At 42.3% G+C, this 13,537-nt stretch overlaps 1 protein-coding gene across 1 annotated transcript in view; it reads right to left on the bottom strand.

The window, feature by feature from the left end:
* Positions 1-13,197, bottom strand: part of SLC12A3 (solute carrier family 12 member 3) — a 169,972-nt gene extending 156,775 nt beyond the window's left edge. The window contains exons 1-2 of the mRNA XM_029608720.1: positions 12,796-13,197; positions 2,261-2,395 (exon numbers count right to left, since the gene is read on the bottom strand). Of these exons, the coding sequence (XP_029464580.1) occupies positions 2,261-2,395; positions 12,796-13,098 (438 nt within the window). The 5' untranslated portion in view covers positions 13,099-13,197. The remainder of the gene's footprint in view (positions 1-2,260; positions 2,396-12,795) is intronic.
* Between the last annotated feature and the right edge of the window lie 340 nt (positions 13,198-13,537).

Below are 13,537 nucleotides of genomic sequence, written 5' to 3'. Positions count from 1 at the left end.
CAGATAATCAAGTGCCTCTAATATCTGGAAAGTATTTCAAAATTCATTAATGCATGTTTTGAAGTATGGAAATATACTCATATCAAATATTACAGGACTAAATATACACATTTCGATTTAAGATAAAATAGTGAATGTTTCTGTCCAGTTTTGCTGGATGTTCAACTCTTTAAGTTAACGTTTCAGTGAGTTTAGAGCACGTTGTGATAGCAAACATTGTTTAAGCTGCCCTTTCACAAAGGTGTAGTCACAATGCAGCCAAACAAATGCCGGAAGTTGCAGAGGCACTTCCTCATGACAACAGAAGTAATTAACATCACGCCTGTGAGTGCCCACAAAGAGATGTGGCAGAGGTGATTTAGAGACCTTGTCACTAGGATTATTTTAGCATGGGTAGTATCATAGCCACTGAGCAGCTTCCTTCAGGGGAAGAGGAGGAATTAACCAACTAGATGGTTCTAAATCAGCAGAACAAAAGGAGACATGGCAGACATACCAGACCTGAAACCTGTGATTGTGGTGTGAGAGAGAGGTCATGCAATATCTCTAGGTCTGCCCATTGCACAGTGTGGGATCTTGCTGAAAGCTAACTCACAGGCATTAAGATGCACTTGTCAATGGAAACAAATATGTCTTTGGTGGATGGACACGAGAAAATGACTGAGGTGCATTAAAATATGAGTGTGTGTGTGTGTATGGGCAAGGAGAGGGGGAGGCAGGGCCCCAAGTGGTCCCATACTACTGACTTCAGTATCTTCAAAGACACTGGGTGATGAGGTAAAAGAGTAGGAGTGCAGCAATGTATAGCACTCACCAGTGGAAGGTGTCTTTCTGCTTTGAGTGGTTTAACAAAACTCCTGAGTCCAATTAACTGAGTTATTTTTTCAGACTTCTCTTTCTAAGAGAGAGGGTCCTAAGGGGGAGGGGTGGTCTCTCCAAGGGCAGAGAGGGTCCTAAGGGGGGAGGGGGTGGTCTCTCCAAGGGCAGAGAGGGTCCTAAGGGGGTAGGGGGTGGTCTCTGCAAGGGCAAAGATGGCCTCTTCTGTTTTCGGTCTGGGGCCCAAGGTTGGAGTGCTCCAGACTTGGGGGATTTTGTCTGGTGTGGTCCAAGAGGGGATTCCTAGATTGCTTGACGTTCCAAGGAAGAAGACTCTAGGAAGAGGGGACTTAAATCTCGTACTCCTTAATGTTCTGACAGGGAATTCTTTAGAAGCTGGAGAAAGAGCAGCTCCTTTCTGGGGCTTTAGAGGGAAGACTGCTTTGCATGGATAACTTCTAAGAGCTGCTGCCTAAAGGAAAACATCAGTATAGGAATTCCTGAAGTGAATCATCAGGACTTCCAGGTCCGTTGAGGAAGGAGTCTGCAGGCAAGTTTTCAGTTACTATTGGGGAAATGATTTGTAGAGTACCTACTGCCAGGGGGTGCAGATGTACTTCTAAGATCTTGGCTTGCCAGATCAACAAAACAGGGAGAAGGGGAATGGTGGAAAGTGTTACAGTTAGGGATTGTCCAATTCCCTACCTGTGTTTTTCACAGGTCTGACACTCTCACTACCTGTGTGTGTCTCTTAGCTTTCACTATCTCATGCTGTGGGGAGGGGAGAGAAGAGTTTCCTAGCCACCTTCCTTCCTGCACTGTGTGGCACTATAGACTGCTTTTTAATTGCTGTATAGACTCTGGAACGCACATTCTGTCTGTGCTGATCCTAGAGCACACCTACCAACCTATTGGATCCCAGTTAGTAGTGTGGGTGGCCTTTCACTGAGCAGTGAATGCTGCCGGCTCATGGTAGGACCAGGTGGCTGTCTCCTTAAGGCAGTGTTCACTGGCTCTGAACAACAAGGAGCAGGGCATAGTCAAAGGTTTTTTTACTTGCCAGAGTATGGCACAGTGCCAGAGGAAGGGGACTTCTCCCAGGCTAATCCAGTCTCCATGAATTTATAGTTCCATTTCATCCACTTCATCTCCATACCTGGGAACTTTTGAGTTGTGGTCATCCTGAGATTGCTGTTGATTAGTGGGAGGGGCGGAGAAGAAAGGATAATGCATACCAGCTTTCTCCCTTCTACCACCATAACACCCTGCTAATCCACAATCCTTCCTTCCCCCACCACACTACCATCTGGTTTTATAGTTTTTCTGTAGCAAAGAAATGACAGTATAGTTTTCCTTGCAATCCAGCCATCAAGTAATTTTTGTCATTACTTGTGGTACTGCTTTCTGCTAGCTCAGTGGCGTGAAAAAAAAAACAAAAACATACCATCACACCCTTTATCCACCCAAATCTGATGGGCTCTCCTTCAGGTTTATCATCGGTTGTACCATCTTCTCCTGAGTCTCTTGTGGAGAAGTCTGTACTGGTGTCATACTCCGGAAGGTGGAGTTGATTATTGTCCTGTTGGGGAATTACAGTAGACATGAATCCAATCCAAAGAAAGCACAGTATTAAGTTATTGGTCCAAGATAATGTTGTTTACATTTAGTCTTCTTTAAATTAATTACATATCAACCATGACAATATTGCATGATGACAAAAGATTCTTTAGATATCCACCCCATGATATTGATCATCAGTATTCTCATACAGTTCAAATCATGTATGATTTCATGCAAAGCTTCCCTAAAGGAGACAACAAAAGTAGCAATAGATCACACTAACAAAATATTAATATCTAACAAGCATTATAGATTTTAGCTATATATTGCCTTTGAATTATAAAAATTCTGAAAAGACTTTCCTTTAGATGGCTATATTCTTTAAGGAAGAAGTTATACACAGTCATGGCCGGATTTGAAAACATGGTGTGCATAGGCAGAAAATCAGGGATGGGTAAATTTTGCCCCCAGAAATTAGAGAGCAGCAGGGTGAATCCCAATTTTTGGATGCCTTCTGAATTTGGTGCCCTAGGCATGTGCCTAAATTGCCTACATCTAAATTCGGCCCTGTCCACAATGCAGCATTCCTAGGGATGGAGAGATACCATTAGTTATGCCATCCACAGTATTAAACATTCATTCTAAATGGCTGTTCTTATGCATTTCTTTAAAAATCTGTCTATAGAATTATCCCCCATCTGAGGCAGATATTTTATCAAATTCTATAAGGTATATATTAACCGAGCTGTCCAGAATCCAGGAAGAGTCAGTTAAAAAGGGCTTAACCATAGGGAGAGTAACTTTTGACAGTAAAACAAAGCTGGGGAAGGGTTTTAACTAATGCACATACTTTTGGATTTCAAAAAGATAGGAGTGTAAAAATTTCAAGGAAAATTTTGTGCAGATGTAATTTGTGTAGGCAGATTTTGGTGGGATATTTTCAAAGCAGATCTTGCATGTGGTTTTGCCAACTTTCTTATGCAGATTGTTTGAAAATTACCCCAGAATTGTTTTATATATTGAAAGACATCCCAGATTTCTAAAAGTCCAAGACAGCTGTAAAAAATAGATTTCCTCTTCGTCCAATTAGACCATGCCATTTCAGTGGGTTATGCAGGCCAAACAACAGATGAAGACCTCTGTACTGATACCAGCCTGCCAGTATTCTCTGTCTCCAGCAGATGGTTAACAAGCATTCCTTGCTGTGGGTTCAGCCTGGCTGACTTAACAAATTGCTATTCCTTGCTCCTGAGGTGAAAGATGAGTTCTCCCTCCCTCAGTAGAGCAGGAATCCTACCTTTCCAAAAGATAGTCAGCAGGCAGAGGTGATAGCCATAGTTCAAGCCCTCTGTTTAGCTAGTGAGAGTCTGGGAGGCTTCCAGAGGGACTTGTTTCAGCCTTTTTCTGCTCTCCGTCCTCCTGGGCGTGGCTCCTGGTATAGAGCTCTATATTTTTAATACCTTTTTGGCAAAAAGAAAAGAAAAAAAGAGAGGCTGGCAAGGCTCCTTCTCTGTTTCTGCTCAGCTTCAGTGTACCGCAGCAGTGAGAGTGTCACAAACTGGCTGTGGGGTAAACTGTGAGGTGGGAGATTTTATTTTTGCAAATCGGGAGTAAAACCGCACAGTGCTCCACGTGTTAGATGCAGAGAATGCAGGCCGAGATTCCTCAAGCAGTACGCCGCAAATATTCTGCGGCCAGAAGAGATTTAGTTGACTGCGATTATGTGGAGGCGGGATTGTGGGAGGATCCCATGAGTGAAACAGTTTTGCCTGCTGCCCCAACAGCCATTTCTCAGCTGTGGGGAGCAGAGCTGGAAGTCAGGCTGCCCTCTCTCAGCCCTGGACATGGTGCTGAGCATGCAGCTGGATCCAGGACTGTGTCTCCTGTTTATACAGTGAGCTTAACTTCCCCTGCACTGAATATTTTTTACTTTTCCATGGACTTTAATTTTCCAGGAAACTTTAAAACGAATGCAGACTTTTTGCAAAGGGCAGGGTACCTCCTCAGGGACTGCTTCTACTTTGCTAGTGCCTTGTCTACCCGTGGCCCTGCACCTTCCCTTCCAGTAACCTCAGGGTGAGGTGCTAAAAGGGTGAGGCACATAAGTGGTGAGGGGCTTCCAGGTGAGGAATTCCCATCCTCTGATGACTCTCTGGACGATTTAAATATTTTCCTCCAGGAGACAGCAACACTGATTTAGAGGATGGAGAAGTCCCTCCGGAGAGAGAGGATCATGTTTTCATGCTGTGTTTTTTTCATAAAAGATAAATTGATAGCCCTAATTTCAGATGACAAGGAAGAGAAAACTCCTGCATCTAAGGAGGATCCAATTATGGCCAGTTTGAGAAAATCCTGGCATTTTTTTCTGCTACACCAGCTGATGCAGGATCTTATTGATTTGGAATGGGCAGCTCCGGGTGCAAATTTCAAAGGGGGTCAACTCTCTGGCCAAATTGTATCTGTTGGACCCACAAGTTAAAGAGAAATTCCATTTTCCCAAGGGTGGACACATTGGTATGTTCAGTGACTATGAGAATCTCCATCTCAAGAATACGCAGGACCAGAAAATAGAGTCCATCCTTAAGCAGGCCTTTGAAGCCATGAGTATGGCTGCCTGTTATATCATAGCAAGATCTGAGCTCTGTCTCTCCCAAGATACCCAGGAAGAGCATAGAGAAGACTATCCATAGTTGGAGCCAAGAGTGGCCTACTTAGATGCTGGTTATGATTTGGTGCGTGCCTCAGCTAGGAGCGTCACTTGTTCATCTTCACTCAATATTCTGGTTGAACAAAAATCAACTCCATACACTTACAATTTAATTGTATATATTCAACAAAAAAAAATTTTGAAGGAGGAATGGAAAGTTTCATATATTACTATATTCCCATTATCCACAGGCAATATAAATTAGGTTTATAATCATGAACTATCCACCACCAACCTCTTTCTATTTATCTGTTGAGTGTGCAAAAAAGTTAAAAAATGTCTTCAAACATTGTATCAAAAAGTAGCTTGATAAGTGAGGTGATTAATTGAGTTGATTTATTTTTGATTGTGGATCCCTCCATAAGTGATAAATTTGTTTGGTAGTTTGGTTTTTCAGCTAGGAGCGTGTCATCAGTAGTGGCAGTTCACCATCATTTATGGATAATCAACTAGTCAGCAGTTTCTATTTCCAAAGCTAACTTGACAAAGCTTCCATTTAAGAGAAGGCTTTTGTTTGGTGAGGAAATGGAAAAGATGGCAAAGGCATGGGATGATTCAAAGGTTCTGTGACTCCAAGAGAATATAGCAAAGGTTCTGTCTCAAGAGTTTTTCTTCTCATAATAGGTATTGTGATTCTAAAAGACACAGACACAGCCACTCTGTGGGGTGAGGCGGGGCAGGGCCAGAGGCCTCTGCTCGGCCGCTGGGCTGGGGATCGCGCACCGGCAGTTGGTCGGCTGAAGTAAGTTTTAAAACAAAAAAAAGGAGGGCCAGCTAGTAACTGGAGATGGGGTTTTGGGGCCAGTTTTACATGCAGAATGAGACGTACGAACAGCACAGTAGAGTAGCCGCGCGTATCTTATAAAATCTGGGGTCGGCGTGCGCAAGGGGGTGCACATTTGTGCAACCTGTGCGCGCCGAGCCCGGCGCGCGCTGCCTGTTCCCTCCGAGGCCGCTCCGAAATTGGAGCGGCCTCGGAGGGAACTTTCTTTCCACCACCCCCCCCCCCCCCCCGCACCTTCCCCTCCCTTCCCCTACCTAACCCACCCCTCCCCCCGGCCCTATCTAAACCCCCCCCTACTTTTGTTGACAGATTTACGCCTGCAGAAAGCAGGCGTAAATCTGCGAGCGCCAGCGGAGGGCTGGTCCGGAGGCCTCGACCACACCCCCGGGCTGGCGCCACGCCCTGGGCCTGCCCCTGAAATGCCGCGTCACTCGCAGCACACCCCTGACACGCCCCTCCATGCAAGCCCCGGGACTTGCGCGTGCCACCGAGCCTATGCAAAATAGGCCCAGCGCGCGCAGGGGGGGGTTTGGCGTAGGTTTTCGGGGGGTACGTGCGTACCCCTTTGAAAATCTACCCCTTAACTTCTAAAACTAGAAAATGTACCTTTGCTAATTTGCCTGCCAAACTTGAAATGTTTTTTTCACAATTTATTGGTAATCTGTATTCAAAACGTTTGGATCCAGGCAACCTAAGTCTCCAGATGTTCCAGGAGACTCTTGAGCTGGTTGTCTTTCCTCCCAGGTGGGTCTCCTGGATTAAAACAGAAGGCATACAGTGGCACTAGTGCTGTGTGCTTCAGTTTTTGTATTCAGGTAATGTGCAATTGGTGTGACCTATGGGACAAAATTTGAATCTTTCTTTGTGGCAGGCTCAAGAGGGTTTAGAGAAGACTGTGCATTGGATTGAGAGAAATAAACTGAATTCAAATGTTTAAAATATTGAATAGATTTTTGTTTCAGGGAAGGACAATGTTCCTTACCTGGGGTTGTTATGATTGCGGAAGAAAGAATAATGCTTCATCAAAGGTGAGGAATTTTGAGGGTGGTATATGATAAAGAGTTGGCTGTTGAGTTACACATTTCTAACCAGGTTAGTCTGATATTTTTTAAATTGCATCAGTTGCAGAGAGTGAGACATTTGTTGAGTTTTGCGGCATTTCGAACAGTGGTTCAAGCATTGGTCTCCCCAGCATGGGATTATTATAATGGGGTGTTATTGGGTATTTCTGAGAGAGCTTTGCAATGATTGCAACTCCTCAATTGAGACGTATAAAAACATCACCCTAGATTCATATGACCCTATTAAGTTCTTCCAATGTATCAATCATACCAAAATATGTATCTTACAAAGAATATATAATACCAAAATGTATCTTACTAAAGTATGTGTTAGACCAATATGGGGTAGATTTTAAAAGGGTTATGCGCGTAACCCTTTAAAACCCCCCCACGCGCGCCGAACCTATTTTGCATAGGCTCAGCGGCGCGCGCAAGCCCCGGGACGCACGTAAGTCCTGGGGTGTTCTGGGGGGCATGGTTCCAGTCCAGGGGCGTTTCAGGGGCATGGCCGAGGCCTCCGAAATTGCTCCCGGGTTGGAGATTCGCACGGCGGTGGCCGACCAGCGCGTGCGAGTTTCGCCTGCCCCAGGCAGGCGGAACCTTCGCGATAAAGGTAGGGGGAGTGTAGATAGGGCTGGGGGGGGGGTGGGTTAGGGAGGGGAAGGTGGAGGGAGGGAACGGGCAGCACGTGCAGGGCTCGGCATGCGCAAGGTGCACAAATGTGTACCCCCTTGCGCGCGCCGACCCTGGATTTAATAAGATACGCGCGGCTACGAACGTATCTTATAAAATCTGGCGTACTTTTGTTTGTGCCTTGGAATGATGGTATATAAAATAACTAAATAAATACATAAATTACAGATAATGCAGAACATGGCAGCAAGGTTGGATTACTCTAGCTCTCAGTGGGTCAGTGTGCGAACATTATTAATGCAGATACACTGGTTGCCGATTATGGAACAAATCTAATTTAAGCTCTTGCTTCTGATGTTTAAGCTCAAGCAGGGGGCTGGACCAGGATATCTTAAACAGCTGGTTAAGCCCTATGAGCCTAATAGGAGCTTATGTTTGGTACAGGGAGCTCTTTTTCTGATTCCAGCTGTTAAAGAGCTGCATACAGTGGGGTATAGGAAGAGCGTGATCTCTGTGAAGGACCCTGAATTGTGGAATTCTGCCTTGTTGGATGTTAGGCTTGAGTTGAACAATTTGGTTTTTAGGAAAAGGGTAAAGGTCTGGTTATTCCCAGGAGGGGTTTTTAAAATTAAGTGATACAGGTCCTCTGCATTTTAATTTTGAATTGGGTAAAGTGTACAGCTGTATTTTAATAATGATTTTCTTGTACTTATGCATTTTGTTGTTTTGCGCACAGTTCCGGGTCAGCTTTTGCCGAGTGTAAGGTATGTAAAAGTTGAAAATAAATAAATAAAAGTCAGAGGAAGCTGCCAAAAAAAAATTCCTTTTTAGTTTTAGAACATCTGCAATTTATTTAAATGTTTTGTATACCGTCATTCCATGTGAGAATCACTAGTTCATAACGGATTACAGGTAATACATTCATAAATATTATAATGAATGTTGCAAGGTGGATAAACATTCATAGAAATGGAAGTAATACAATGGTAGACATCAAACATGAAAACAGAGCTAGATTAAGGGAGTTTGCAAAGTGGGGGGGGGCTATTCTTCAAGATTTATTTAGGTTATTTAGTTTCTGTCAAGTTGAAGGCATTTTTGAATAGCCAAGTTTTTAAGTCGCTTTTGAATTATAATAGGAAACTGTTACAATTTTGAATTTGGTATTATGTGATTCTGTGTTTAGTCATACACAGAAAGCTACATGTACATAGGGAAGGTAATTTTCAAAAGGACTTCTGGTAAAGTAGTGCTTTACCCACAGAAATGGCCCTTTAAAAGATTGTGCAACTGCCACAAGTGTAAAATAATGCACATTCACACTGTATGTGCATATTTTCAGATGCATAGGGAAAAGATGATCCAGGGAGTGGCATCAGGACTTGCACACATTCTTTTTAAAATCAAAAGTATTTGCATAAATTATTTCAGCAAAACAATGTACATCAAATAGCAGGTGTAATTGTGTGCATCTCGTTTTGCCGAGATAATTTTCAAAGTGGACTTATGTGTACAAGTCAGCTTTGGAAACTAATGTAACTTATGTGTAATGTTACAAAATGACCTCTATCCTGTACACATATATTGGCCAATGCAATAATCTGGGTGCTAAGAAAATGTACGCTGAATTTTAGCACCCAGATTCATTTTTTCTTTAGCTCCCAATGCAGTAAGCTAACGCATCGGGAGTTTAAAAAATGCGCTTAAACTTTAAAATGTTAAGTAGTAACAGGCTATATGTACATATTAACTCGGGGAGGAGGAGGGCACAAAGCAGCTGCCAGATAAGTCTGAACTGCTTCCCGCTGCCAAATAGACGGATAAATCACTATCTATCTGGCTAAACAGCAGCAGCAGACTACTTCCACTTACCTGGATAAATCAGTACTTAATCTGGCTAAGTGCTGACAGCCGTCAGTAATTATCCAGTTATGTGGTAGTGACTGCCAGCACTTACTCAAAGAGTTCCAGATTTTTTTAATTTTATTTTTACATTTTTTACCATTTTTTTCCATAGCACTGGAAACTAAACTTCAGCCCTAACCCAGGAGTTAAGTTTCCAGCACTAAAAGAGGTGCACTGGCCAGTTGCAGTCTCCCTGCTTAACGCTCTTGCAATTTCCATGCAAGAGCATTAAGCAGAACTCCCTTTATATTGGGAATGCGCATTTTCTGTGTGCAAAACTCCTTGTTGCATCAGGAGAATGTTTTGTGTCCAGAAATTACACGCTCAAATGCAGGCAAAAAGGCGCGCTCTGCATTAGCCTGATAGAAAAATGTTAGAATTAGCAAAAGGATGCAGGTCTGATCCTGTAATTTTGACACAGCCCTTGAGGGGAATGGCACACCATAAATCTGAAAATCATTACAGACAGATCAATCTCGTGTTTAAAAATGTGGCAGATTGTTTCTACAAGAAACTTTTTTTTTATAGGTTTTCTTCTGACAGAAAACAGAAAAGGAGAATGGTGTCTCTATTTGTGCCACAGAAAGTCAGAATATTAAAGAGAAAGAGAACATTAAGAATCAGTTAGTCTGTGTTTTGTTAAAATCTTGAGTTCTTTTAAATCCTGATCATCAATTCTCCCAATCTCTCCACAATGACTTTTTTTCTTTAAAATATTTTCTAACCTATATTCTCAGCCACTTTCTCTAAGGGAGACAAAATGTCCACATTTTCCTGATTCTCTTATTCTGTTTGTCTAAAGGCTGTAGCTTATCTAGCCTGTCTGTGTATGTTAAACTGTTCTTATGCCCTTAAGTCTTTACATAAAAACATAAGATATGCCATACTGGGTCAGACCAAGGGTCCATCAAACCCAGTATCCTGTTTCCAACAGTAGCCAATCCAAGTCACAAGTACACAAATATTAGATATATCTTAAGCTACTATTGCTTATTAATTATCATCATAGCAGTTTATGGATTTATCCTCTAGGAACTTATCCAAACCTTTTTTAAACCCAGTTACACTAACTGCTGTAACCACATCTTCTGGCAATGAATTCCAGAGCTCAACTATGCGCTGAGTGAAAAAGAATTTTCTTTGATTTGTTTTAAATGAACTACTTGCTAACTTCAAGTCCTTTCATGATTTTGTAGACTTCTATCATATCTCCTCTCAGTCGTCTCTTTTCCAAATTGAACAAGCCCTAACATCTTCAGCCTTTCCTCATAGGGCAGCTGTTCCATGCCCCTTATCATTTTGGTCGCCCTTCTCTGCACTTTCTTCAGTGCAGCTATATCCTTTTTGAGATGTGGTGACCAGAACTGCACACAGGGGGACCCCCTCATTGTCTTGAGGGGCGCACCATCACATCCCTCACCGCAGGCAGCAGATTGCTTGGAGCTACTCCTGTGCCCTGCAGCATGTGTAACCTTTGCTGATCCAAAGATCTAGAACCAGGTCCAGATCTGAACTTGGGTCTCCAGCATGGCAGCCCATTCTTTCAGTATACTTTGAATGAAAGGAGAATGGAAAATATTTAAAAGTGGAAGAAAATATTTGGAAAAACAGATGCATATATGCAGTAGTACATACACTTATTCAGCTCTGTATGTCTCATATCTCTGCTGTACACAAGAAATATGCACTGGGATCAACCTGATATTTCTGTGGCAGCCTTCACAGCCAATGAGGAGAGAGGGTCATAACCATCACTCAAGAGTGATCCCTATTGACCAGATTCAGGGCTCATGATTATAAGGTTTCAGAAGGAGCCCTGGTGCATGGCACTTAGCCAAAGGATTGTCATTGCAATGAGCAGACTAGATGGGCAGGGCAGGGCATGAAGGAGATATATCATAAGGGGAAAAACATCCCTGGGTAGTAATGAATGAAGGCTCATGGCACCAGGACCTCTGTCCTTGTCCCAAAGGAGCAGAAGGAAATTGCCTGGTAAAAAAAAAAGAAAGAAAGAAAAAGAGAGTACAGACTATTGTAAATCCTTACTCCTAGGCCTACCGGCCTCCTCTATTCGACCGCTACAGGTCCTGCAGAATGCAGCAGCAAGGATTCTAACTGGCAGTAGAAAAAGGGACCATATCACTCCGATTCTGATAGCTTTAACATTGGTTACCTATTGAATCCCATATTCACTTTAAAACACTATGCACCTTACATAAACTAATATACGGCAAGCAAATAGACTAGCTAACGCTGCCATTAGGCTCCATGTGCCCCAAAGAAATTTAAGGTCCGCCAACAAAGGCTTCCTGTCAATACCTGCTGTACACTCCCTGCACATCTGAACCAAGTCAGAGAAAGGGCTGTGTCGCTGGCAGGGCCTAAACTATGGAATGTGTTACCGATGAATGTTAGACTACAAACTGATTTTAAGAAGTTTAAATGAGATTTAAAAACCTGGCTGCTTGAAAAGGCGTATACAGCTGGCAAGTGAAATAGCATCTAATTCTTAACCATTTACCTATTTTGTTATCTTTTATCTATTTTATTCTTTTATTTTATATTTATTCTTAGTTTATTCTTACTGCTATTATTAGTTTAAATGCCAACTGTTTTTACTACTGTATGTTTTTATTCTATGTATTTTATAATTTGTAAACCATTGTGATGGCTTGTCTTAACGACGGTATAGAATACTTGATAAATACATAAATAAATATGCACTAGTTATGTTTGAACTAAGCCAAGAGAGAGAGAGAATGAGGTGAAAGTCACTCTGTTATCCAGAGATATTGTACCATGAGGCACAAAGTTTCCTGCCTTCTGTAGTAAAGGGAGAGAGAGAGAGCATGAAGTGGTATAAGATGGAATAAAATGTTATTCTCATGAAATTGTGAAGGTTGATTACAGTTGTTGTCTTTGTTAGAATGAGTTCTGTCAGGCAGATAGCGAGTGGATTATATTATAGAAAGTCACAGATTTTGTTTGCTATAAATGGATCCCAAGTTGGAGAAGAAGGCAAAGACAATATAAGCAACAAGAAAAGAAGCTGTTTAAAAGCATCTGCACAAAATGTTTAAATCCATAGGGAAAAGAGCTCCCTGGGGCCAGTTGGGACATCCAACATCAAATGAGGACAATGTTAACAAGACACAGCAAGCAGGAAATAAAGTGTTGGCTATATTTCCACTGTATTTTCACATTATATTTTTTTTCTCTATGTTTGGTCACTAATGCACAAGAAATGGGCACACAGTTTGTTTATGTAAATGTAAAGGGAAAATATCCCTAGTCAGGTCATCTTCTGTCAACATCTCCATATTTCTTACCTTTAGGAAGGAGTGAAGATCTGCTAGTGTAGGTCTGACTTTCTTGTTGCCAGTCGGGACCTCGGTATTGTTATAATGGTCATAGGCAGGTACAGCATCAATGGTGTTGTAGCCAAAAGTCCTCATGTATAAAGTGCTGGTGTGAGTGAGGTTGTTGGAGTGGAAGGTGTCATATGGGACAGAATCAGGATGGCCATAGTGAGCCTTGTTGCTGTCCTCAGTGCTGATCAGTGTGTTGATGGTGAACCTGCCTTTGGAAAGAGGAAGGTCAACTGCAGTCTCAGTCATAGGCAGTTCAGCCATTTCATCTTTGGCTACTACCTGCCTTGGTTTTCTCTGATCTTCTTTAACCAGGAGCAAGTAATACAAGCTATCAGCAATCTGCCCCTCAGACCGCAAACCATGGAAGTTTTATACATAGTTAAACCAGTATGAACTGACCATCCTCTTAATCAATTGCTAACAAGAAATAAAGTATGCTTGAAACCACCCAGAGCTGGTCAGCATAAATATAGCCTGGAGGAAGAGAAAAATAGTTTTTACACAAGAGAAACTTTGACTGCCAGTTCCTGATCAGCTATGCGATAACAAGAGATTGTTTATCTGTTCTTGCAGTTTAATCTAAAAAGAATGTGTTTTTCGCCTTACAGTCTAACTTCAGTATGTTCAGTTTGCAGATAATGAATGACCACATGTAAGAGAGGGAAAAAAAACATAAATGGGACCAGATTAAGCTACTTTA

Source organism: Rhinatrema bivittatum, chromosome 7 (genome assembly GCF_901001135.1).
Source record: "Rhinatrema bivittatum chromosome 7, aRhiBiv1.1, whole genome shotgun sequence".
NCBI classification, from domain to species: Eukaryota; Metazoa; Chordata; class Amphibia; order Gymnophiona; family Rhinatrematidae; genus Rhinatrema; species Rhinatrema bivittatum.
The sequence above is the reverse complement of the archived record's forward strand: the minus strand, read 5'-3'. Positions and strand labels throughout refer to the sequence as shown.